Raw genomic sequence first — 24,118 nt, forward strand, 5'->3', positions numbered from 1 at the left:
CAATTGACACACTCGTCTGAGGATGTGATCATCTATGCAGCTCGTGATGATAGCATTCGATGGTTTTCTCTCAATGAGAAGGGCGAGTTGAATGCCATCTCTCAGATTCCAGTCGTTTGTGAATATCAAGACGTCTTTCCAGAAGAGCTTCCAGGAATGCCTCCTCACCAGCCAGTTGAATTCGTCATTGATCTTGAGCCTAGCATGGAACCTGTTTGCAAACGTCCTTACAAGCTTGTACCAGAAGAGTTGAAGGAGCTGAAGAAACAACTCGATATACAAGAGCGTATGGGTCTCATCCGACCAAGTTCTTCTCCTTGGGGTTGTGGTGTTCTTTTTGTCAAGAAGAAAGATGGCATGGACCGACTTTGTGTCGACTACCGCCCATTGAACAAGAAGACCATAAAGAACAAGTACCCACTTCCCAACATCAACGAGCTTTTCGAACAACTCAAAGGTGCTCAAGTATTCTCCAAGCTTGACCTTCGTATGGGCTATCATCAGATTCGTATTCGTGAACAAGATATCCCCAAGACAACATTCAGAACAAGCTATGGTTCCTATGAATACACTGTCATGTCTTTCGGCCTTGTCAATGCTCCTCCAATGTTCTCTCGCATGATGAACTTCATCTTCAACCCTTACACAAATGGCTTCGTCTTGGTGTATCTCGATGATATTTTGGTCTTTTCCAAGAACAAAGAGGATCATGCCAAGCACTTGAGATTAGTGTTGGACAAACTCAGAGAACATCAGTTCTATGCGAAGTTTTCAAAGTGCGGGTTTTGGCTCGATGAGGTTCTCTACCTTGGGCATATCATCTCCGCCAAGGGCATAGCTATTAATCCTGAGAAGGTGTCTGCAATTGTGAATTGGGAACTGCCTCAGAATGTGAAGCAGCTCCGCAGTTTCCTTGGGCTTGCAAGCTATTGTCGAAGATTCATTGAGAATTTCTCTAAGATCGCGAAGCCTCTTTCCAACCTCCTCCAGAAGCATGTGAAGTATGTCTGGACGCCTGAATGTGACGTCGCTTTCAACACCCTCAAAGAGAAGTTAGTCACAGCTCCAGTTCTGACTCCTCTTGATGAATCCAAACCATTCAAAGTTTTCTGTGATGCTTCCCTTCAAGGTCTCGGTGTTGTATTAATGCAAGAGAAGAAAGTTGTGGCCTATACCTCTCGCTAGTTGAAGCCTAACGAAAAGAACTACCCCACTCATGACCTCGAGTTGGCGGCAGTTGTCCATGCTCTTTTAACATGGAGACATCTCTTGCTGGGAAGGAAAGTGGACATCTTCACTAATCATAAGAGTCTCAAGTACATCTTCACTCAACCCAACCTCAACCTCAGGCAGACTCGTTGGGTCGAGATGATTCAAGAGTATAATCCGAGTATCGAATATACTCCAGGCAAGGCCAATGTCATTGCCGACGCTTTGAGCAGGAAGGCTTACTGCAACAGTTTGATTCTCAAGCCCTTCCAACCGGATCTTTGTGAAGCTTTCCACAAGCTTAATCTTCAAGTTGTTCCTAAAGGATTTCTCGCCAACCTCAAAGTCTCTCCTACTTTGGAAGATCAAATTCGTAAGGCACAACTTCTTGATGCCGTGGTGAAGAAGGTGGAGATTGGGATTGCCAAGAGCCAACCCAAGTACAAGTGCTATCGCCTTGATGACAAAGATACTCTATTCTTCGAGGATCACATTGTTGTTCCTAAGGGTGACCTTCGTAAAGTCATTATGAACAAGGCTCAAAATTCACTCCTATCTATTCATCCTGGAAGTACAAAGATGTACCATGGCCTCAAGCAGTCGTATTAGTGGACTCGAATGAAGCGCGAGATTGCTCAGTTCGTGAATGAATGTGATGTCTGCAGAAGAGTGAAAGCAGAACACCAACGGCCAGCTGGTCTCCTCCAACCTCTTGCCATTCCAGAATGGAAGTTTGACCATATTGAGATGGACTTCGTGACTGGATTTCCCAAGTCCAAGCGTGGAAATGATGCTATATTTGTTGTCATCGACAAGCTCACAAAAGTGGCTCATTTTCTTCCTATCAAAGAATCTATCACATCAGCTCAGTTGGCAGAGCTATATACCTCCAGGATTGTCTCTTTGCACGACATTCCGCAGTTGATACCTTCAGATCGTGGAAGCATCTTTACTTCTAAGTTCTGGGACTCCTTCCAGAAGGCCATGGGCACCAACATTCGGTTCAACACAGCCTTTCATCCTCAAACCAGTGGACAAGTCGAGCGAGTAAATCAAATTCTTGAAGATATGCTCAGGGCTTGTGTCATTTCCTTCGGTATGAAGTGGGAAGATTGTCTTCCATATGTCGAGTTCTCCTACAACAACAGCTTCCAAGCGAGTTCGGGCAAGGCCCCATTCAAGATTCTCTATGGCAGAAAGTGTCGTACTCCTCTTAATAGGTCAGAGACTGGTGAACGCCAACTTCTTGGCAATGACTTGATCACAGAGGCTAAAGAAATGTGCAAAGTCATTCGTGAAAATCTCAAAGCCGCGCAATCGCGCCAGAAGAGCTACTATGATAGCAAGCATCGTGACTTGACTTTCGAGATCGAAGACCATGTCTACCTCCGCGTCTCTCCAATGAAAGGTACTCGTCGCTTCGGTATCAAAGGGAAGCTTGCCCCTAGATACGTGGGTCCTTTCAAGATCATTGGCAAAAGAGGCGACCTTGCCTATTAACTTGAGCTTCCATCCAACTTTGCAAACGTGCATGACATGTTTCACGTGTCTCAGTTTCGCAAGTGTTTCAAGACTCCTGACCACACCATCAACTTCGAAGAGATTGATCTCCAAGAAGACATGTCTTATCATGGGCATCCCATTGCTATTCTTGAAGAAACTGAGCGCAAGACTCACAACAAGTCTATCAAATTCCTGAAAGTGAAGTGGTCACATCATTTCGACCGAGAAGCCACCTGGGAACGCGAGGACCACCTCCGTTCCGAATATACGGAGTTCTTTCAGTCCTAGATCTCAGGACGAGATCCTTTCGTAGTGGTGGAGTGTTGTAACGCCCCGGATGTAATTTACCATATTTGTACTCCAACTCTTGCCATTTTCGGCTCTAAGTTATGTTTTTCCCTCGTGGTTGGGTTTTGTCTTCGTTTTGCTTTTTATCCATGTCATGCATTTCATATCATGTCATCATGTGCATCTCATTTGCATCGTGGGTGTTACAAAAGCCTCTCGATGTGCCGACAAATCCCGATAGGAGTCGCACGTATCTCGTTCTCAGGGCACACCAGATGGCCAGACGTCGGGTTGGCATAGACCCTGGTTGCCCAGGGGGCGCCGGACATCGCCCAGTTTGGACCAACACTCAGAGGAGCACTGGCCCGGGGGTTTAAAATAAAGATGACCCTTGAGTCTGCGGAACCCAAGGGAAAAAGGCTAGGTGGCAAATGGTAAAACCAAGGTTGGGCCTTGCTGAAGGAGTTTTATTCAAGGCGAACTATCAAGGGGTTCCCATAACACCCAACCGCATAAGGAACGCAAAATCAAAGAACATAACACCGGTATGACGGAAACTAGGGCGACAAGAGTGGAACAAAACACCAGGCATAAGGCTGAGCCTTCCATCCTTTACCAAGTGTATAGATGCATTAAAGTAAATAAGAGATAATAATGATATCCCAACAATATCCATGTTTCAACATGGAACAAACTTCATCTTCACCTTCAACTAGCAACGTTATAAGAGGGGCTGAGCAAAGCGGTAACATAGCCAAACAACGGTTTGCTAGGAAAGGTGGGTTAGAGGCTTGACATGGCAATATGGGAGGCATGATATAGCAAGTGGTAGGTAACGCGGCATAGCAATAGAGCGAACAACTAGCAAGCAAAGATAGAAGTGATTTCGAGGGTATGGTCATCTTGCCTGCAAAGTTCTCATAGTTGACGAAAGCTTGACCCTCGTTAGCGTACTCAATAGGTTCCTCGATCACGTACTCGTCTCCCGGCTCTACCCAAATCAAGAACACGAGCAAAGGGACAACAATCAATCACGGTGTAATGCACAAACAACATGATGCAAAACATTGCATGATATGCGAGATGTGATATGCAAAGCATATGCGTGCTCCGGAAGGGAAAGATTAACCAAGGCATCAACTTGGCAAACCAAGTGTGCCGCTGGAAAGATGAGACGATTTCGGTCGAAATCGATATAAAGATCGCCGGAATCGGATACACGGTTTGCAAATGGCAAGCAAAACAAAAATGGCACAATTCTGCGATTAACAGCACGATGCCATCTAGAATGCAACAAGAAACTAAGCTACTACACTCTAACATAGCAACAAAGCCCATGGGAGTGATGTACTCAAGATGCTTGACAAAACATGAACACTGAGCTACGGCTAAATCACACAAGATCAGGTTCAAACAAGCATGGCAAAAGTGCAAAAGATATCAGCATCACAGACTTAGTGAAAAAACTAACATGCCAGAGAATAACATCGGGAAGCCATGTTTAGGGCAAGCAAACAACATGCTATAGGAACATATCATAGCAAACAAAGGCATGGCATGAACCTACTAAAAACATAGATCAAGTCCCTTACTGATCATGAGCCAAAAAGGCACAGAAGATATGATGGCACCCATGTAAACATAGCAAGTTTTATTATCAGTTTCAGACTTAGCAGAAAACAGAGCATGGTATAAACAAAATTATGAAGGCATCTTTGCGAGCTCAAATCACTCATCACAAAGCCTTGCATGATAAGGTAAGCATATCATCAGCAATATGACATGTTCATGAAGCTAACCATGGCAAGAGCAAGTTCATAGCATGCATGGATCAACTACAACAACCATGGAAAAATTGATTAACATGTAAACAATCTGCCAGGAATATTTTATAGCAAAAGTAGAGCAAGGTTAAGACATGCTAGGGCACTCCATAATTGCAAACGGGGGCATGGATGGATAGAGCATAACTATATGTTCATAACATCCTTACTGAAGATACTCAAAACAAGCACTGATCTCACTGTAGCATCATGTTTACATGGCATAAAAATAATAGCAGAGCAAGGACTTAGCAAAATCCTAAGTCCCTGAATTCGGCAATATCATGAAGACTACTTTGCATGCTTGTGATAGTCATCACAAATATCACAGAAATACATATCAAGCACCTCTGTAAAGATGGCAGGGCATAGATCAAAACACATGTAGAGCTCATACCCATAAGAAGCACACATCAAATGTGGCAAAAATGACAAATCCTCATACTCTGATAAGTAACAGCACCTAATAATTTATAGCACTCTTGCATCAATGATTTGGGCATCAAGATGGAATCAAACAAGCATGTCACAATGGAATGTAATAAAGAGCATCTCCCAATGAACATTTTGATATATCATGCGCATGAAACGGAGCTACGATCATGGAGTTATTATGCAATGAACAGGGGCATAAAATTTAACAAGGAAAAGACTTGGTGGAAAAATGACCTCGCGCGAAAACCAGATCTAGGGTTCGTCGCACGGCGCGTGAACTGAGGACGACCCGAGCTCTCGCCGGAGAGGAGGGGGTGCTCGCCGGAGAAGGACGGGGCGGCGTCGGGTGGCGCGGTGGCGCGTGGTGGCGGTGCGAGCTCCGGGAGGCGGCGGCGCGAGACTGGCTGCGAGCGGCGGCGCGGGGCGGGTCCGGCGGGAGCGGACACGTCCGGCGGCGGAGAGGAAGAAAATTAGGGTTTCGGGACCCGGAAATTTGACGAGGTGCACATATTTATAGCTAGGAGGATGTAGGAGTGTCCAAATGAGGTGTAGTTTTCGCCCACGCGATCGTGATCCGACGATGGAGGACATGGAAGAGGTTTGGATGGGTTATTGGGCCGTTTTGGAGGGGTGTTGAGCCGCAACACACAAGAGGCCTTTTCGGTTACCCGGTTAACCGTTGGAGTAACAAACGGACTCCAAATGACACGAAATTTGACAGGCGGTCTACCGGTGGTGTACCAAGGCCACTTGGAAAATCTCGGTCCATTCCGAGAACGTTTAACACCCGCTCACGAAAAGAGACAAGAGGGGGACGCCGGTGCACGTAGGAGTGTCGGATTGCAAAACAGACAATGGGGAAAATGCTCGGATGCATGAGACGAACACGAATGCAAATGCGATGCACATGATGACATGATATAAAATGCATAAACAAAATGCAAAACGAAGACAAAAACCCAACCACGAAGGGAATCTCATAACTTAACGCCGGAAATGGCAGAGTCGGAGTTACAATTATGGCAAGTTACATCCGGGGTGTTACACGCCAAGCCCTCCATCTGGTCGTCCCTGCCGGATCTCATGTGAGGCGAAGAGCACGCCAAGACGCATCTCAAGTCACCACAACAACCAGCAGGGACACCCATCGGCCGGCGTCCTTGTCACTGCCCAGACAGCCGAAGTGGAACGCCGCCGCCCACAACCGCGCTGAACTCGCGATCGTCCCCGGGGCTGCCGCCCCAAGTCCCCAACATCGCCGCCAAAACGACGCACGGGCGCCCCTCCCCCTTTGAGGCAGAACCCGCCGCCCCCGCGGCCAACGCCGGCGGCAGGGGTAAGAACGGATTTGGCCCTCCTCTGGCAGCTATGTTAGACGCCCGGTGCCGCCAGGAGCGGCATGGGAGTGAGCAAAGGGTTATGCCACCTTTTTCCTTGTGTAGTTGACCTGACCGACTTATATACATGATAAAAGGATGTGTTGGAGAGACATCTCTTTCTGACATACATCTCTTGAAAAGCATTCCTTTCATATAATTGATCACATATTTTATTTCTCAATATTTGCGAAGCCTGCGGAAAGAAAGCCAGTAAAAATCTTCTCTGGGTAGAAAATGGGGAGTATTAATTCCAGTGGCAAAAAAAAAGAGATCGAATTTCAAGCGCACAGCCCACGTGCCGCTCCCCTCCGCTTTCCGTCATCCAATTTACCACACCGAACGACTCCCCCCTCCCCTCCCAGGCTCCCACCACCTTCGCTCGTTCGCAGCAATTCCCCTGCTCGCTTCCAGTCTGTTCCCCTTCCGGCCAAGAAAGCTCATCGGCCGGCGCGACGAGGCCACACACGCGCAAACCCCCGCCGCGCCGCTTTGCTTCGCCCCAGGTGAGAACGGACGGACGGACGGAACCTCTCTCCTTCCTCCCTCGACACCGCATTACCACCCCCCGTCGACCATTGGCGCAAAACCCTCAAACCCTACCTTTTACCCTTGAGCCGGGGAGGTTCTTCCTTTCTTTCCTCTTCAAGAACATTTGCCTCGTTCGGGGCGTGGTGCCTAGTTTATCTGTCCTCTTTCTTCGTTGGGGTTTTCTGCTCTGCTCCGATCGAACCGGCCGCCGCAAAATCGCTTCCTTTTTTTTTTTGGTCTGCGTGCGATTTTGGACCCGGCGACGGTGGATTTCATCAGTTCCCTTTCGGTATCTCCTTGTGTACTTTGATTCCTGGCTCTTGTACTTTCCTCGATCCCTTTCGGGGGAGCTCGATTCTTCAACTTCTTTTTTTTTCAACTTTTTTATGTGACATGATTGACGGGACTGGGGAGGGCTTGCAAGAAACGAACAAATGCAGGAGGATCAGAGCAGGTGGCCCCAAATTTTGCGGGAGTGTGTTTATTTTCTTCTTCCCGGCCGGCTCCTCTGTTCTTCAGTTTGGGAGGAGCCCTGTTACACAAACCCTCGTGCATGCTGAACCTGTCCTGTAGCTTAATCAATTGCATTACCACACTTGTTAAACATTGTTGGAACAGACACCTATGTTAGGACTTACGACATGGATGATTGGCTGTTTGTGTAAGCTATTGCGACCTTGTCCGCCGGTGGTCAACACAGATTAAGCTTCCTTTGATTTCTGAAAGAGGCTTGTGGAATACGGGCACTAGGTGTTATTCTTGTATTGACTATTGCTCCTGGTATATGCTGCATATTGTAAGATTGTGTAATATTATCCACACACATCTTATTAAATCACATGACTTACACAGTATCAAACTTGTTAAACCTTGTTGGAACAGAAACCAATGTAATGATGGGGTGATTAGCTGTATACGTGAGTGATTACAACCACATTGATGCTCGCTGTAGTACGGAATACAGATTATTGAGTTCATCAAGTTCGTGCTATGCTTAGATTTAGTACAGCAAGAGGCTTGTATGGAATGTGTGACTGTACATGTACCCAGCTTCTCTTTTTGTCTCTTGTTTCCTGTGTTAGGCGTCATTCTAGTATATTGCTCATGTATATGCAACTACATCTTTAGCTTTCTGTAATATTTATTAGAAACAGTTCTTAATATAACTTGATGAACACACCTTCCCTTTCTTTATTTCTCTCAAGGTTGTTGGGCTTCTCACGTCCCTTCGCAATGGACTATACATCGGATGGAGACTCAGAGCTTGAAGCTTATGGTTCTGACACTTATGCACTTCTGCTATCAGGAGATATAAAAGTGATGCATGATGGGAGTTCATACAAGTGCCCCTTTTGTTCGGTTGGAAATGGTGACTATAACATACATGAATTACTGCAGCATGCCTTGAGTGTGGGGGCTGCCCATGACCAGGAAGCAAAACAGAAGGTAGACCATCGAGCCCTTGCCAAGCATTTGAAGGATGAACCAGCTAAATCACATAGTCCACTGCTGAGGCCAATCATTATGGATCCACAGCCTCCTCAACATAAAAGGGATGAGCTGTTTGTCTGGCCCTGGATGGGTATCATAGTCAATATGCCTTCTGAATATGTTGGAAAAAGTGCAAACCGGCTGAAGGAGCATTTCTCCTGTTTTCATCCAGTTAAAGCACATCATGTGTACAGTAAAGGTTTTCCTACAGGTAATGCTATTGTTGAGTTTGGCAAGGACTTTGGTGGGTTTAGGAATGCACGAATATTTGAGAATCAGTTTGAGAAGAATGGGTATGGGAAAATGGGCTGGCAGGAAAAAGAGCGCAGAGGGTCAGAGCCTTTTGGATGGATCGCTAGGGCAGATGATTACAATGCTCCAGGGGCAATAGGGGACTTTCTAAGGAAAAATGGCGATCTGAAGACGGTTGACGGCGTTGAGAATGAAGAAAAAAATAAAAATGAGAAACTTGTGGCCAGTTTATCTTCTAAGGTTATTGAAAAGAATATGCATTTAGAAGCACTTGAATGTGAGTATCAGGAGAGAACTGTGTCATTGCAAAGGATGATGGAACAGAGGGAACATCAGCTCCAGTCATACAGCCAAGGTGCTTGCTAACCTTCTTGTAATTTATATGTGATATATTATCAATGTCAAGTAACTATATGCACCAGCTGGTTTCTACCCTCTTGTTGATCATGTGGTGTTTAAGCGTTACAAAAAGGCTGATGTATGTTTTGAATTTCATCTGTCTTAGAACTCCAAAAGATGCGACAGTGCTCTGTCGAACATACACAAAAGATTGTTGACGAGAACAAGAAGCTGCGCTTTGATCTTCAGTCTATGACGCATGAGCTTGATGCAAGGTCCAAAGAACTTGATGAGTTGGCTGCACAGACTGATTGCGATAGAAGGAAGCTTGAACTGGAGAAGCAAAGGGTGAGGCATCTTTGTCTTCGTATGATATTTTTCAATCAACAAGCCCATATAGCGACTTGTAAGTTAGTGTAGCGTGTAGCTTCTTCTGTCCATGTACTTCTTACAGCTGTCGGTTACTATCGGATCTTCAACTGGCATTCCATAAAAATAAAACTAGTTTAGTATATTCTTTGTTGACTTAAATAAAAACTGGCATTGGGCGTCACCTTTTGTTCTAGATATCATGGAGCAGAACTTTTGGTGTTCGGATTGTTATACAGAACTAGCATGCTGTCCACACAAATGCACGTGCAACTTCTTTAATGTGTATATTTTTTCTGAAAGAGTAATATCCTTTCATGGAAAATCAATATACTAGATGGAAATAAAACAACCTTGTAAAAATTATTCGTGAACTTAATTAACCATGCACCGCTTAGATTCTTATGCAAGATCGGACGGCCACCACGTGTGGAGCCCCGTTCCCTCGGTTCTACCGAACTTTTCTTGGATGTTCTGTCCATGGTGGGATATGAAATTGTTATACCCAACTCGGTGGTGTCATTAGTTCCCAGAGAACTCGATGCTCCGTGACTTGTTGAAATTTTTGTTTCAATATTGTGCCATTTTGGTTGCAAGATTGAGCCTGTAAAAAATGAAAATTTAAGGAAGTCATAAACTTCAAAAAGACACTTAATTTGTACGGGTGGCTAAGATGACTATATGGCATGGTCAAAATCGGTGCAGAATATGATTAGATGTCAAAGTGAACAAACAAGAGAAACTAGATGGCAATTGTACAAGGAAGACTATTTCTGTTTGATTGATATTATTACTGGAGGGGCGTCTCCAGGAATTTGGGGCCCGGGGCGAACTTCAAATTGCAGCTCCAATTCTTTTTTATATAGTATAACTAATGGACTATCTTGAAAAAGTCTCATACCTACCCAAGAAATACATCATGCTAAAGCAGCCAAATATTTGCTGGAATACAAAATATGAGTAGAACTGAAAATCTATGTTGAAAGATCAGACAAAATAGATAAAATATGACAAAAAATAATACGGGGATACAAAAGGGTACCTGATCAACAGGTTGCTTCATCCGTGCATCCTATATGTGTAGACACTCCTGTTGCGGACATCGATGGAAAATATCATCATCTTGTTTTTCTATAACATGAAATCAAATTGAAATAAAAATGGAGGAAAATTGAGTTCAATGGTAAATGATTTGTTTTCACTTCAATTTCAGTTCAATGTTTAAGTGCATCAATTTATAAATCAACACATACAACATCAATTTGGAAATCAACACATACAACATGTCAGTTCAAATGCATCTGCTATTGTTAATTATATGTCTGTCTTGGTCCAAGAAATTACCCAGACGTTTGCTCTTGGCTTCCGAGGTGCATCCAATCATGGGCGAGGGGGGAGGCAGGGTAAGGCGCCCATCAGCAGCAGTACGGGGGCTGGGCAGGTCGGCCATACGCTGGGGAGCACTTGCGGGAACGACATGATGGCACCAGCAGGGAGCAGCTAGCAGGCCGAGCTGGATTAGAGGATAGCAGCGGCCGGCAGCAGATTGCATTAGACCGTCAGCGGGACTAGAGGCGGCGCTAGCAAGCGGGACGACTGGGGTGGGGGTTGGGGACTAGGGGAGAGCTGCGGCCCTAGGGCTTGCGGCAGTCTTGTGCAGAGATTGAGGGGGCGATCGCATCAGACTCAGGCGGCTCGCACACACGGACCTGCGCGGCAGTTTCTCCCCTGATCGGTGGCCCCATGATTTTGGGGGCCATGTGCGGTCGGCCACCTTGGCCGCCCTCATCGACGGGCCTGAGGCAACTGCATGAATGGGATGGGTATCACTCGGAGCAGCATAGTGGTTGCCTGGTTGGATCGTTGCTCAGGAGTCCAGGTTAATTTTGCTATGTGCCAATGTTCGGGTCCTATATGGCATGCCTCATCTTTTTTAGTCGTTCATTCTTTGTTAAATTTATAGATTTTGCCTATTACCATACATACACCAGGTGCACTTTTATTTTTTATCGTCTGAGTTTAAGTAACTATGTATACTTCATAATGCAATCATTTTATTTACAGTTAGTTACGAGAATATGTGGTGTGTTAGTCTTGTTTGTAGTGGCATACTTGGCCTTTGTTCAATAAGGTCATGTCTTTTTTTGTTAGCGTCATACTTTTATATTCTTTTACTTAAATATCCATGTAACACTCAAATATGACATGATATGTAACTCAAATAAGCAGAAGCAGGTTTAGGTTTAAGTCACTAATTGGTTTAGTTTTCAATACATGTAGTTGGTTTTCTTTTCTACTTAGGGGTAGTAGGGCTTGATGGGCCAAGTCAAGTGGAGTCCCATATAATGAGATTCAAGGATTATGATTTAACGATAATGTAGATTATTGAACTGATTTTTGCTTTTGTTGTGTTATTTTCTAGTCGTCCTCTCTTTTTCCTGGTTGACCCATCATGTTCTTTTAGTATATAATTGATGTATCTGAATCTACCATCTGAGGATGGAAGCATAATAATGTAACTAAATCACTTCCATTAAAATGTCATTTAAGTTGTGTTTTATTCTTGTACAGAATGCGACGAAGTCCAATCATCTTATGCTGGCAGAAATGGAGTATCAGAAAGCTAATGAGAATGTTCGCAAGCTTCTCGAACAACAACAGGTTAGTCCCTGCTGTGCGAATACATTTTCAAGCTGTTTGTTTTCGATGACACAAGTTTTAAAGATGTCCATCCTGTGTATAAACTGCAGAAAGAGAAAGAAACTGCTTTAAACAATGCTAAGAAGTTGGAGGAACAGTTTCATGTGAAGCACAATCTTCAACTAGAAATAAAGCACCTGACAGGAAAATTGCAAGTGATAAAGCTCACACCAGGCAATGAAACTTCAGAAACAGGGAAAAGAATAGCTGAACTGACAGAGGAGCTGCAAGATAAGATCGATGAGATGGAATATACAGAAAACTACAACCAAGGTCTGATCTTGCAAGAAAAAAAGGCTGCTGTTGAGTTGCAAGAAGCTCGGAAATTTGTGTTAGATGTATGCTGCTTCTAATGCTCTACTGTGTAATTTGAGTGAGTGCACTTGTTGGTTTTTGTATTCATGTTTTGTTCGATTGCAGGCTCTACAGGACTTGGGTGGTCAGACCAGTGACAAAGCACACGTAGGCATCAGGATGATGGGTGAGCTTGACTCAAAGGCATTTTTAAATGTGTGCAGGAAATATTTTCCAAACGATGATGCGGAAGTTGAAAGTGTTAAGATTTGTTCAAAGTGGCAGAACGAAATTAAAAATCCAGAATGGCGTCCTTTTAATGGAAAAGAATCGGTAAGAAATCCTTCTCTGTTTGTTACCTTACCACAACCATCCATTGAATCAAAGACGAGGCCTGATGTTGGGCAAAGACAGGGGCCCAGGGGCTTCGGGTTGTTCTGCCCACATCCTGGGACGTCCATTGATCGGACGCATGACACTTTAACGCTCACCTCCTAGGAGGACTGTTCTATCTTTTCAATGAAATGAAACGCAAAGGTCCTTTGCGTTTTCTTGAAAAAAAGGAGGATCCCAATCTGCTTAGCAATCCTTGTAGGGATGCAGGCGGACGCGTCGGCGAATGTCCGCATTTATGGTTTTTGTGTTAGCTTGGTTTTTAAAGCATCAGTGATTAGCTTCTTTTAGCCTTCGTGGACAGTTGCTGACAGCACGGACGTGCCCGCTTGCATCCCTAAATCCTTGCCATTGCATATTTAGACTCTCTGCAATTGACGAGTGCAACACCATCTTTTTGTATTGCACCTTCAAGCATCTCACCTGGTTGGTACTACTTCTGAATTTCTAAGCTTTATACATCTTCTTGCATACAAACATTTATTAGGATTGCTGATGCTGCACCTGGTGCATATTCTTTGTAGGAAGTGATCAATGAGGATGACATGAAGCTCAAGGAGCTGAAAGAGGTGTACGGCGAGGAAGCATATGCTGCGGTGGTGACGGCGCTGATGGAGCTGAATGGCAGCGGCAGCGGGAGCAGGGTTCCTTTCCCGGAGCTATGGAACCAGAGGGAGGGGAGGAAAGCAAAATCCAAGGAAGCGGTCCAGCATGCCATCAAGCTGTTCAAGGCGAGCAAGAGACGGCGTTGAGCTGCTCAACACTATGGCTCCTGTAGAACCGACCCTAACTAAGCAGGACGCCTTTCTATGTTTGCTCATGTATTAAGTAGAGGGAAATGGTGCTGCAGCAACTTGTGCTTTCTGCGGTAATTAAGTGGCTACCAGCAGTTGTTCGTCGTCCATGGCTGGGCTGGCTGCTACTTTATTCGTGTGTGCGATGAAACCCTCCAGCATCTGAGACTGTTAGTGTTCTATATGGGATGACACTAACCGGTAAAGTATTAGTTATATGTATTTAGCTATGTGAAGGATTATATTTGACTTGTCAATTTTTTTTTCTGCGTGCGTTTGCTTTGACTCGTTTCAACAATTCCTGCTGAGGCTCCATTCTCCTTTTCCTGTGTTTGACTTTTTGGGAGGAAGCAATCAAACGGTTTAAAAAAGCTGTATACGCTCGGCAGCCGATCGGCCCAAATGTGGGCCGGCGCCTCGGCCATTATTTTAGGCCTTTCAGTCTGCTTCTGAGCTCAAGAGGCTCAGGTGCGCCATTATTTTAGGTTTTTCAGTCTGCTTCTGAGTTTAAGACGCTCAGCCATTTCGAGAAAACCAGGAGCAAGTGGCGCGCACTCAGCCGCTGTCACGTGTCACGCTCCGGACGACCTCTTTAGATTTTATTTTTTCATTTTCCGCACATGCTTTTTGGCCTTTTAAATGGTTTTTTGTCGGTTCTTTGGCCTTTTGTTTTTCACCGGCCCTTAATATTTTGCACAAAAAATCGCGTATTTTTCTTTTTTTGTGAGATGCACAGGCGTGCCTCTTGAAAACGAAAAAAAAAGTTTTTGCCTTTCGCGAGAGGCACGAATTTGCTTCCGCGAAAGGCACGGGTTTATTTTCGTGGGAGGCATGACTATGCCTCTCGGAAACAAAAAAAGATATGTTTTTTTTTCTTCCACGAGAGCCACGGATTTATTTTCGTGGGAGGCATGACCGTGCCTCTCGAAAACAAAAAAGATATGTTTTTTTTCTTCCGCGAGAGCCACGGGTTTGCTTCTGCGGGCCGTGTCTCTGGAAATGAAAAAAATATGTTTGCTTCCGTGAGAGGCATAGCCGTGCCTCTTGGAAACGGGAAAATGCGTTTTTTCTTCCGCAAGAGACAGATTTGCTCCCGCGGGAGGTTTACTTCCGCGAAAGCTGGTCGTTCCTTTCGGGAAAAAAAATATGTTCTCTTTTTTTTCATCCCACGAGAGGCACAGGTTTGCTTCCATGAGAGGCATAGTTTTGTCTCTTTAGGAAAGAAAAAAAAGTATGCTCCCAGTTTGATTATTTCGTCTGATTTTTTTCGTGAAATAAAAGGTTCGTCAAAATCTATCAATAATGAAGATCTCGATGCAAGAAATCTAATGGTTAAAACAGCTTGAGATTTGAATGAACTGTTTAAAAATATTTTAAATAAATGGATCAACAAAAAAACTAAAACTTCCTTACGACTTGTTGCAATCTAGTATGAGAGTGATCTTTGCAAAGAGTGCTTCTTAATTAGTGATTTAGAAGAAAACCACGTAAAAAGGTCAACCTATTTATGGGAGCGGCTATACAGTGCTTCAAGCGCTCCCGACCGCACTGGCGCTTTAACTCAATACGAGAAAATTCATAGAGTTTAGAGGACAATAAATATGTCACATATACTTTCTTAAAAAAACCTGATGGGGAAAACAGAACATATGACATATGGTCTTCTGTTGATATTACCTCATAAAAAAACCTTTATGAGAACCTATAAAGTAAACTCATGAAGGAAAAAAGAGTATAATATGATGCTTTTAAGAGGAACAATTCAGGAAGATACTCCCCCTGTTTCTTGCATATTCCGAAGCCGTCAAGTATCAACTCCATGAACATATTTCTGGAATGTATAAGTTGGTAGAGACTTGGTGAAGAAATCAGTCACATGATTTGACTTGCAAGATATGCAATATAGAAATATTGCTTATTATGTAACATGTTTGCATCCGGACAACACAAGAAACATTATCGTTGAGATAATGGTTGGTGGATGTAGCCATGAGGTCTGTTTCGAAGACTCTTCATGAGAGGGCTACCACACCTGGTAGGAACACTAAACTTGTCTACGATCTGCCATAGTGGGGATATGATTGATGTATCCAATGATATCGGTGTTCACATTTCTGTGAAACTGAAAAACCAGGACAAGAGGTTTGATGCCTTGGAGATATCGAAAGATATTCTTGAGTACCAACCATTTGTGTTTGGTGGATCCAATGACATTATGGAACGTTGAGTCCCAATATCTCATTTCCGTCATCTTTTGGTCTAAATAGATTATTCTCTACGTCTAGAGAATGAACTACCATGAGAGTTATGGATGGATAAGATTTGTCCACAATGAATTTCTCCAATATATTATGGATATAGACAACATAGTATACCATAATGTATGAATGAAGGTGCTCAATTTGTAGTAACGAGCGATATTTTGGTTTACTCAAATCCTTTATTTTAAACTCCGTCATTTAGATGATTACATGTGTCGTCATTGCAGACACACAAACATCGATAATCATCATTGTAGGAGTAATCCTTGAGTATAAGGATCTCACTATGTCAGTTGTACCATATGTACTGACAACAATAAGTCGTATGGTGACTTACTCATTTTACACAATGTATGTTGCATTTTGTATTTCGATTCAGAACTGAGATTCCATTGGGAATCAATCATATATGTCTGAATCTAGTGATCCACATGGATATGTAATCACTACATCTATCAACTGTAAAGATAGATGATTTTGTGCTGCCAATGATATAAGTTATCAGAAAGAGATTCCACCTCTGGAGAATAGTTGGGTATCTGCGTGAACTACTGTGCTACAATATTTGCTCTATGTTTCACCACCTCGTTGTTCTCAATTCTGTTTCCAGAAGAAAAACCGGTGTAGGTATTGCTTACGAATACCTTCCCATTATCGAGCAAGATTATTTCTACCTAGATTATACCCTTTGCTTGAGTTCAGTCCGAGTGTTATTCACACTTTGCCATGGCCATGGTCTTTGGATCTGAATCATTTGAAAGGTTTTTGGAATCTAGTTGAGAAATATATATCAATAATTGTAGACTTCCGTTATATGTTTCTCCAGAATCTATATATCAATATAGAGTTGATGGAAATATCGTTACCCATGGTGAATGCTCGCGATTTCTCAATGCGGCTGAGTCGGGTATTCTGATGTCCTGGTCATTTTGTGCACTGTGACCTGGGTTGGTGGAGGTTTCCTGTCCACTGGGTGTATACTACCCATTAGGTGTTTGTCAACGTGAAGTTGACCTACATTTACTGATTCAGAGGCCTTAATATCCTTGCTTACAAGAAGCTGAATCCTGATGTACTGTTGTCGTACTTCTCCCCATGTTGCTTTGAACGAGGAGTTGAGTGGTTTTAGTTGGTACCTACACTCTTTCTGACATATTTTTCCAGGATTGTAGGATTGTATGACACCTTTATAGTCAGTAAATAAATGTGGCAGGTTATTTGCAATGAGTTGCAAATCTTCTAAACGCATGGTTCAGATCTTTGAGTACATGGAATTGAGGCAGAAATGTGTTGAACATTCTACTAATTTCCTGGCATTATTTATGGTACTTGAAATCTCCCACTAATGCCTGGAAATGTTCCTCATTGAATCAACATACTGTCCTTGAGTAACTCTCCATGTGAGGGGCTTGAGGTATTGACGGAAATACAGTTATTCCTCATATAGATCCCAACTATATGTTGTGTAACACCCCCAGTGTCATGCTACAGTAACCTTCGATTCAAATATCCTTTGAAATTTCCACTTTCAAATCAAATTCAATTTGCAAGTGAAATATGGAGTTGCACACAAGTTGCCGCAAAATAGTTCATCATTTAGTCAAAATTCCATAACAAATGATTGTTAAGGAAAACAACATCACCTCCAAGCCAAGATGGACTATAGCAAATAAAACAGTGCCTTTTCAGCATTTTAAAATGCTATTTTACTTGTGAAAAATCTAAATGGATTCAGTTGCCCCTCAAACTTTTTGTGGTTGTGCCAGACATTGCATTGAATTTATGTGGACAATTACCATATCTTAAAAAATCATTTTGGCCCCCAAAATATTACAAAACCCTTTCTGTAAAAAAATAAAACAAAAATGTAAAAGAAGGGGGAAAGAAAAGGCCAGGCTGCACTGTGCACTTGGCCCAGCCACGCAACAGTGCAGTCTAGCCCACTTATCCCTGCCGTCCCCTACCTCTGTTCACCAGGGGTTGGGTTGATGCGTGCGCGCCGTCCGTGGCCGCAAATGCCCACAGGGCGGCCATCCGGCGGCTCCCCGGCGCCTACTAGGTCGCCCCGCCCCGGACGAACCCTAGCGTCCCCCCACTTTGCCCCTCGCTCTCTTTCCCTCTCTCCCTCCAGATCCACTGCTACCGAGCGCCGCCATGGACTCGCCGCCATAAAACGCGCGGCCACAGCCATCGCTTCGCCTCACCGTCGTGTCCCTCGTCTCCGCCGACGTCGTCTACTTCGTCTACGTCCACGAACGGGAGTCAGGGAGCTCCACAACACGCGGATCGAGCCGCCCCCTTCCGCCTCGGCCGCCATTGATCTTCTTCCACTCCGGCCACCGTCTGCTGCTACTAAGCTCTCGAAGGCTTTCCTTAGCCACACGGTGAGCTCCTCCACCTCCTGGTCCTCTCCATTAGCTTCCTCGTGCGCCGTAGATAGCTTGCCACCGTGCCCGTATTATGTCCGCCGCCTACGAGCTCATCGACGTCGCCATAGCCACTGTCACCCTCGCCTGAGCATAGCACCGTGCTCCTGGTGCTCCCAGGAGCACAACGAGCACGCGCACGCGCCCCGCTGAGCTCTGTAGCATCGTTTACGTCGAGGTCCCATACGCGTCGCCGCCGTAGCTCGTCGCTGGCCTCGTTTCCAGCCACCTCCGGCCATGTAACCGCCACCGTTCGACGCGGCTAGCTCTGCTCGTTCGAACGCGCCCTCTCGCGCGTGAAACAGCCGCCTGTAGACGAAACCCGATGTCGTCCCGTGCCGCGCTGCCGCGTTTGGCGTCGCTGGCGTTGAGCCGCCGGCCGCCGCTAATGTGGCACACCTGGGGCCACCCCTGGGTCATTGCCAGCGGGCCCCACAGGCCCTGTTGACTGGGTTGACCCAGTCAACATGCTAACTGGGCGTCTTTGTGACACTAACGTGCGGGCCCCACCACTTAATCCGCTAATTAAAATGTTTTATTAATTAAAACTAATTAGTTTAGTTAATTAGTCTATGACAGGTGGGGCCTACCTGCTAAATAACTCTGTTTAGTTAGTTTTAAAAACTTTGTTGGCTCTGTGTCTATGACATGTGGGTCCCATTGGACCTACAGGTCAGGTTTGACCTAGTCAGCGAGTCTGTTGGTTGCTGACGTCATCCCCACGCAATGCTGACATCATAATGAATTTCTATTAATTTAAATAATTCTAGAAAATGTTTAAATCTTTAGAAAACCGTAGATAATAAACCGTAGCTCAGTTGAAAATGTTCTCTACATGAAAGTTGCTCAGAAAAATCCAACGAATCCGAATACGCGGTCCGTTCATCTGTCACATACCCCTAGCATGCTGAACATGGAACTTTCCCCCTCTTTTCCTCTATCTGGAATCTGACTAACGTCGGGAATTCATCCTCAGATGTTTATCCCCTCCGTCTGCAACATGTAGTACTACGAAGGTCGGCCCTGGTTCTACATATCGTCATGTCATGCTTAGTGTTGCATCTGTTTGCTCTATATTTACTATTTCTTCCCCCTCTTCTCTTCGGTAGACCCCGAGACCGATGCTGCCCCTGTGCTCGACTACCTCGTCGACGACCCTTCTTTTGCAGCAAAGCTTCCAGGCAAGCAAACCCCCTTGAGCATTTTGATATCGCCCATTTCTTTCCCTCTCATGTTTGAATTAGAACTGCTACTGCTTTTTGTATGATCCTATTCTGATGCATAGCCTATTTTTGTTCCCTGCTTTCATACCTTACCTGCTTATTCTAAACTGCTTAGTATAGGTTGGTTAGAGATCCATCAGTGACCCCCACCTTGTCCAAGTTGCCCTGCTTTATGTTCGAAGACCCGATCAACGGGATCGAAGACCAGGCCCAGGCACCGCACATCACTTTCCCCTTAGTTGCTCAACACTACTAGGTTACTATCAAGTGCCCTCATCGGCACTTCTGATGTTAACCTTGTAGGTTAATTCACCGGTTATGGTCATCGAGGGTGATTCCTCCTTCTCCACTCCCGATAATGACACTGTCGTGCAACTCCTCAAGAGTGGACCTCGAGGGTGATTCCTCCTTTGTTCACCTTGACGATAACATCAGGTGGAATTCCATCAAGGGTGATTCCTCAGGGTTGCCCTTGGTGTTAGACACACGGTTACTATGGTTACTATGACCTTACACCGGACCATGTTACTAAAGACGGGTCGGCCCTGAGGGGTGCCCGCCCGAGCTTAATTGCGAGTGATGTGGAGTCGAGTTGACTTGGAAGGTGCCCGCGAGATAATTACGGGGCGAGGTAGAGCAGATACAGGCGAGCGGGCGCACTCGTGCTCAAGCGGGTTTGCGGCGCAGCCAGATGGGCTTGGAAGGGCCACACACAGGCTCGGCGGGGGGGGGGGGGGGAGGAGGCTGGAGAGGTGACGCGGCAAGCCACGAGTGGAGGGGAGTGGCGTGTGTTGGTGGCACGACCAATGTCTATTTGGATTTCAAGGAGAAGGTGGGAGGTGGCAGCGGCTGGAGTTTAGGGGAGGGCTAGTTTTCCATAGATGGACGAGGGGTGTCCATATATAGCCAAGGACGGCTAGGGTTTGGGTTTAGGGGGGGTTTTTGGACCCTCCGATGATGATCACACGGCTTCGGGCGGAGGAGGGGGATGCTGGGCCACGGTAGGGTTAGTGGGATGTGTTTAGATGGGCTAGCCTGAGGTTATATAATATACTTCAATTCAGCTTTAAGGTTTCGGTTCATAAGCATCATGGTCAATTTACTATGGTCCATGCAAAATGCAATGTTCTAAAAAACTAGGCATATACATGAGCAAAGCTAATATGATGACATGTTGGCGACATGAAACAAATATGCTACAGTGCTTAAACATGGCATCAAAAGGCATATCATGCCATTACATATCTTCGACCTCAAATAATATGACATGGCATAATCATACGAGCAACAGCTTCCTGAGAGTCATCAAAACAATATGCAAACGTGAATTCGAAAATTTGGGAACACAAACATTAATATCATGATGCTAACTTGGGATGCACATAACAGCAAGAATAGTAATTTTAATATTTATGAAAAATAAATGAGCATATAGTAGACATGGCAATCTTCAAATTACTCCATGGGCTCAAATTCATACGATGCATAGATTGATTAATATGGTTTAGTCCGGTGTGTTGACCTCTCTATTAAGCCTAGGTCGGGTTGCGGCGTATCGTTTGGCCGAGGTCGGGCATGACCTAGGAAAGTGTGTTTGGCCGGAGTTAATCGAGCGTGGTGGGTAAGTTGGTGCACCCCTGCAGGGAAGAAAACATCTATCGATAGCCTGTCCTATGGTAACGGACGCTCGGAGTTGTATCCCGATCGATACAACTAGACCTGGATATTGGATGCTGAGTGCTACCTCTTGAGCATGCGTTGGTTTTCCCTTGAAGAGGAAAGGGTGATGCAGCAAAGTAGCGTAAGTATTTCCCTCAGTTTTTGAGAACCAAGGTATCAATCCAGTAGGAGACAACGCACAAGTCACCTAGTACCTGCACAAACAATCAAGAACCTTGCAACCAATACGATAAAGGGGTTGTCAATCCCTTCATGGTCACTCGCAAAAGTGAGATCTGATAAAGATAGTAAACTAAATATATTTGGTATTTTTTTGTATAGATTGGAAAGTAAAGATTATAAAATAGTAAACAAGATGCGATGTAAATAAAAGAGATGCAATATAATAAGAAAGAGACCCGGGGGGCATAGGTTTCACTAGTGGCTTCTCCCAAGATAGCATGTATTATGGTCGGTGAACAAATTACTGCCGATCAATTGATAGAAAAGCGCATAGTTATGAGAATATCTAAGGCAATGATCATGAATATATGCATCACGTCCGTGTCAAGTAGATCGAAACGATTCTGCATCTACTACTATTAGTCCACACATCGACCGCTATCCAGCATGCATCTAGAGTATTAAGTTCATAAGAACAGAGTAACGCCTTAATAAGCAAGATGACATGATGTAGAGGGATAAACCCAAGCAATATGATATAAACCCCATATTTTTATCCTCGATGGCAACAATACAATACGTGCCTTGCTGCCCCTACTGTCACTGGGAAAGGACACCGCAAGATTGAACCCAAAGCTAAGCACTTCTCCTATTGCAAGAAAGATCAATCTAGTAGGCCAAACTAAACCGATAATTCAAAGAGACTTGCAAAGATACCAAATCATGCATATAAGAATTCAGAGAAGAACTAAATAATATTCATAGATAATCTTGTTCATAAACCCATAATTCATCGGATCTCGGCAAACACACCGCAAAAGAGTATTACATCAAATAGATCTCCATGAACATCGAGGAGAACTTTGTATTGAGAATCAAAGAGAGAGAAGAAGCCATCTAGCTAATAACTATGGACCCGGAGGTCTCTGGTAAACTACTCACACTTCATCGGAGAGGCTATGGTGTTGATGTAGAAGCCCTCCGTGATCGATTCCCCCTCCGGCAGATCGCCGGGTAAGGCCCCAAGATGGGATCTCACGGGTACAGAAGGTTGCGGTGATGGAAAAGTGGTTTCGTGGCTCTCTGTAATCGATCTAGGGTATAAGAGTATATATAGGCAGAAGAAGTACGTCGGTGGAGCTACGAGGGGCCCACGAGGGTGGGGCGTGCCTACCCCCGGGGCGCACCCTCCTGCCTCGTGGCCGCCTCGTGGCATTCCAGACTTCAACTCTAAGTCTTCTTGTTTGCTTTCGGTCCAAGAAAGATCATCGCGAAGGTTTCATTCCGTTTGGACTCCGTTTGGTATTCCTTTTCTGCGAAACTCTAAAATAGGCAAAAAAAACAGAAACTGGCACTGGGCCTCCGGTTAATAGGTTAGTCCCAACAATAATATAAAAGAGCACATTAAAGCCCGTCAAACATCCAATACAGATAATATAATAGCATGGAACAATAAAAAATTATAGATACGTTGGAGACGTATCAAGCATCCCCAAGCTTAATTCCTGCTCGTCCTCGAGTAGGTAAATGATAAAAACAAAATTTTTGATGTGGAATGCCACCTAACATAATTATCAATGTAATATTCTTTATTGTGGCATGAATGGTCATATCCGTAAGATTCAAAACAAAAGTTTAATATTGACATAAAAATAATAATACTTCAAGCATACTAACAAAGCAATCATGTCTTCTCAAAATAACATGGCCAAAGAAAGCTATCCCTACAAAATCATATAGTCTGGCTATGCTCTGTCTTCATCACACAAAATATTTAAATCATGCACAACCCCGATGACAAGCCAAGCAATTGTTTCATACTTTTGATGTTCTCAAAATTTTTCAATCCTCACACAATACATGAGCGTTACCCATGGACATAGCACTATAGGTGGAATAGAATGGTGGTTGTGGAGAAGACAAAAAGGAGAAGATAGTCTCACATCAACTAGGCGTATCAACGGGCTATGGAGATGACCATCAGTAGATATCAATGTAAGTGAGTAGGGATTGCCATGCAACGGATGCACTAGAGCTATAAGTGTATGAAAGCTCAAAAAGAAACTAAGTGGGTGTGCATCCAACTTGCTTGCTCACGAAGACCTAGGGCATTTTGAGGAAGCCCATCATTGGAATATACAAGCCAGGTTCTATAATGAAAGAATCCCACTAGTATATGAAAGTGACAACATAGGAGACTCTATCATGAAGATCATGGTGCTACTTTGAAGCACAAGTGTGGAAAAAGGATAGTAGCATTGTCCCTTCTCTCTTTTTCTCTCATTTTTTGGGCCTTTACTCTTTTTTATGGCCTCTTTTTTTCTTTTTTTCATCCTGAGTCTCATCCCGACTTGTGGGGGAACCATAGTCTCCATCATCCTTTCCTCACTAGGACAATGCTCTAATAATGATGATCATCACACTTTTATTTACTTACAACTCAAGAATTACAACTCGATACTTAGAACAAAATATGACTCTATGTGAATGCCTCCGGTGGTGTACCAGGATGTGCAATGATTCAAGAGTGACATGTATGAAAAATTATGAAGGTGGCTTTGCCACAAAT

At 44.3% G+C, this 24,118-nt stretch overlaps 1 protein-coding gene across 1 annotated transcript; it reads left to right on the plus strand.

Moving 5' to 3' along the window:
* The first annotated feature begins 6,978 nt into the window (after positions 1 to 6,978).
* LOC125549881 (factor of DNA methylation 1-like) lies at positions 6,979 to 14,061 on the plus strand. The gene is made up of 7 exons (XM_048712992.1): positions 6,979 to 7,140; positions 8,371 to 9,263; positions 9,414 to 9,595; positions 12,188 to 12,277; positions 12,367 to 12,654; positions 12,737 to 12,943; positions 13,528 to 14,061. Exons 2-7 carry the CDS (start codon positions 8,399 to 8,401, stop codon positions 13,753 to 13,755), a joined length of 1,860 nt encoding a protein of 619 aa, XP_048568949.1. The 5' UTR covers positions 6,979 to 7,140; positions 8,371 to 8,398; the 3' UTR covers positions 13,756 to 14,061.
* The last annotated feature ends 10,057 nt before the right edge of the window (positions 14,062 to 24,118 follow it).

The sequence above is a fragment of the Triticum urartu genome, chromosome 1 (genome assembly GCF_003073215.2).
Source record: "Triticum urartu cultivar G1812 chromosome 1, Tu2.1, whole genome shotgun sequence".
In the NCBI taxonomy this organism is placed as follows: domain Eukaryota; kingdom Viridiplantae; phylum Streptophyta; class Magnoliopsida; order Poales; family Poaceae; genus Triticum; species Triticum urartu.